Genomic DNA, 2,500 nt, shown 5'->3' on the forward strand with positions numbered 1-2,500 from the left:
CTCTCTCTCCCTCCCTCCCTCCCTCCCCCCATCCCTCCAGCCCCCCCCCTCCATCCGTCCATCCCCCCATCCCTCCATCCCACCAGCCCTCCATCCGTACCCTAGAGCCGTCCACATTGAAAACATATCCCCCAGCAGACCCTCTGGTAACTCAGGGGAAATGGTATCTTAGCAAACAGCAAACAACATGCAAGTTCTAACATATGGCACACACATTGTATATATATATATATGAAGCATCACACTAACACTCTGTGCACATATATTAGGGGTGTAACAATATATTGTGCCACAATATATCGCGATACAGAAACGTCACAATACGTATCGTCAAGGTGAAAACAATATCTTTTTTGTCTAGGCCTATCCATGATATTACAACAGTTAACCTCTAAATTCACAGTGTAGTGGAGTAGAGATGTGGAGAAATGCACTATTGGTGTGAACAGCAGCGCTACTGCAACGCTTCACACCTGCCCTTAGTGTATCGTATTGTATTGTTATCATCAACCCAATATCGTGTATTGTATCGTATCGTGAGATTAGTGTATCGTTACACCCCTAACATATGTACTGTACTCTGTATCCAGGAAGTACTCACACCCCATTCACTTTTTACACGTTTTGTTATGTTGCAGCCTTATTCCAAAATGGATTTAATTCATTTTTTTCCTCACCTCATCATCTACTCACAATACCCCATAATAAAAAGACAGTGAAAAAACGTTTTTTAGACATTTTTGCAAATGTATTAAAAACTGAAATGTCACGTGTACATAGGTATTCACACCGTTTGTTGATTGATTTGTTGAAAAAAACACATTTTAATCCATTTTGCAATAAGGCTGTAGCAAAATGTGTAAAAGGTGAAGGGATATGAGTACTTTCCAGATGCACTGTACACACACTGCACACCATTTTGTATTTAGTATTTTGCACTGCTCATTTGCACTGTCCTGTCTCGTTCTGTACCCTGTCTAATGTTGTCCCATCAGTGTTATGCACCAACTAACCAGAAGAAATGTAAAACCTGGCAATAAAACCAGATTCTAACCAGAACCTGGGCTGGGGGGATGGAGGGATGGGGGGATAGGGGGCTGGAGGGCTGGAGGGGTGGAGGGATGGGGGGATGGAGGGATGGGGGGATAGGGGGATGGGGGGCTGGAGGGATGGTGGGGTGGAGGGATGGGGGGGGAGGGGGATGGAGGGATGGGGGGATGGAGGGGAGGGATGGAGGGCTGGTGGGATGGGGGGATGGAGGGGGGGGGATGGAGGGATGGGGGGATGGAGGGCTGGTGGGATGGAGGGATGGGGGGATGAGGGGATGGGGGGGGGATGGAGGGATGGTGGGATGGAGGGCTGGAGGGATGGAGGGCTGGTGGGATGGAGGGCTGGGGGGCTGGAGGGATGGTGGGGTGGAGGGATGGGGGGATAGGGGGATGGGGGGCTGGAGGGATGGTGGGGTGGAGGGATGGGGGGATAGGGGGATGGGGGGCTGGAGGGATGGTGGGGTGGAGGGATGGGGGGATGGAGGGGAGGGATGGAGGGCTGGTGGGATGGGGGGATGGAGGGGGGGGGTGAGGGGATGGGGGGGGATGGAGGGGGGGGGTGAGGGGATGGGGGGATAGGGGGGGATGGAGGGATGGAGGGATTGGGGGATGGAGGGGGTGGAGGGCTGGTGGGATGGAGGGATGGGGAGATGGAGGGCTGGTGGGATGGGGAGATGGAGGGCTGGAGGGATGGAGGGCTGGGGGGCTGGAGGGATGGAGGGAGCAGGGCTGGAGGGCTGGGGGGCAGCGCTGCCTTGTAGGCCACGTTTACACCGTTATCTGGGATTCATTTTGTTCCTCTCCTCTGTCTCCATGGAAATGTAATCTTGTTATTATATATTCACACCCTCTCTCTCTCTCTCTCTCTCTCTCTCTTTTTCTCTCTCTCTCCCTCTCTCTTTCTCTCTCCCTCTCTCTTTCTCTCTCTCTCTTTTTCTCTCTCCCTCTCTCTTTCTCTCTCTCTTTCTCTCTCTCTCTTTCTCTCTCTCTTTCTCAATCTCTCTTTCTCTCCCTCTCTCTCTCCCTCTCTCTCCCTCTCTCTCTCTCTGTGTAGATAGTGGAGCTGGAAGCCCAGTGTAAGGAGGTCAGCGCAGAGAAAGAGAGGAACGCTCAGCTGACCATCCGGGTGAAAGAGCTGGAAACGGAGCTGCAGGACAAGGAGCAGGTGACACGCGCACACACACACACACACACACGCACACACACACTCGAACCACATCTCCTCCCCACACCATATGCTACTACTTCAGTTGAGTGCCCCAAAAGTGCGAGGTACCCCACCACTTCCACATGCAATGAGTGCGATGCGTTCGTTACATCGAGACTCTTTCATGGACTCTAGATCGGAAGATGTAGACGTAGGAATGTCATTTTGACATAATTTACCAAAATAATCAATTATTTTCAGCAATGATTTCTTTATATCAAGTCGACACGTTCATCGTTACATC

At 51.4% G+C, this 2,500-nt stretch overlaps 1 protein-coding gene across 2 annotated transcripts in view; it reads left to right on the forward strand.

Annotated features, from left to right (window-relative positions):
• Positions 1–2,500, forward strand: part of homer2 (homer scaffold protein 2) — a 42,183-nt gene that overhangs the window by 32,499 nt on the left and 7,184 nt on the right. For both annotated transcript variants that reach the window (XM_084436742.1, XM_084436741.1), the window contains exon 7: positions 2,104–2,214. In XM_084436742.1, coding sequence (XP_084292868.1) covers positions 2,104–2,214 — 111 coding nt within the window. The remainder of the gene's footprint in view (positions 1–2,103; positions 2,215–2,500) is intronic.

Source organism: Borostomias antarcticus (assembly GCF_949987555.1).
Source record: "Borostomias antarcticus genome assembly, chromosome: 4".
NCBI classification, from domain to species: domain Eukaryota; kingdom Metazoa; phylum Chordata; class Actinopteri; order Stomiiformes; family Stomiidae; genus Borostomias; species Borostomias antarcticus.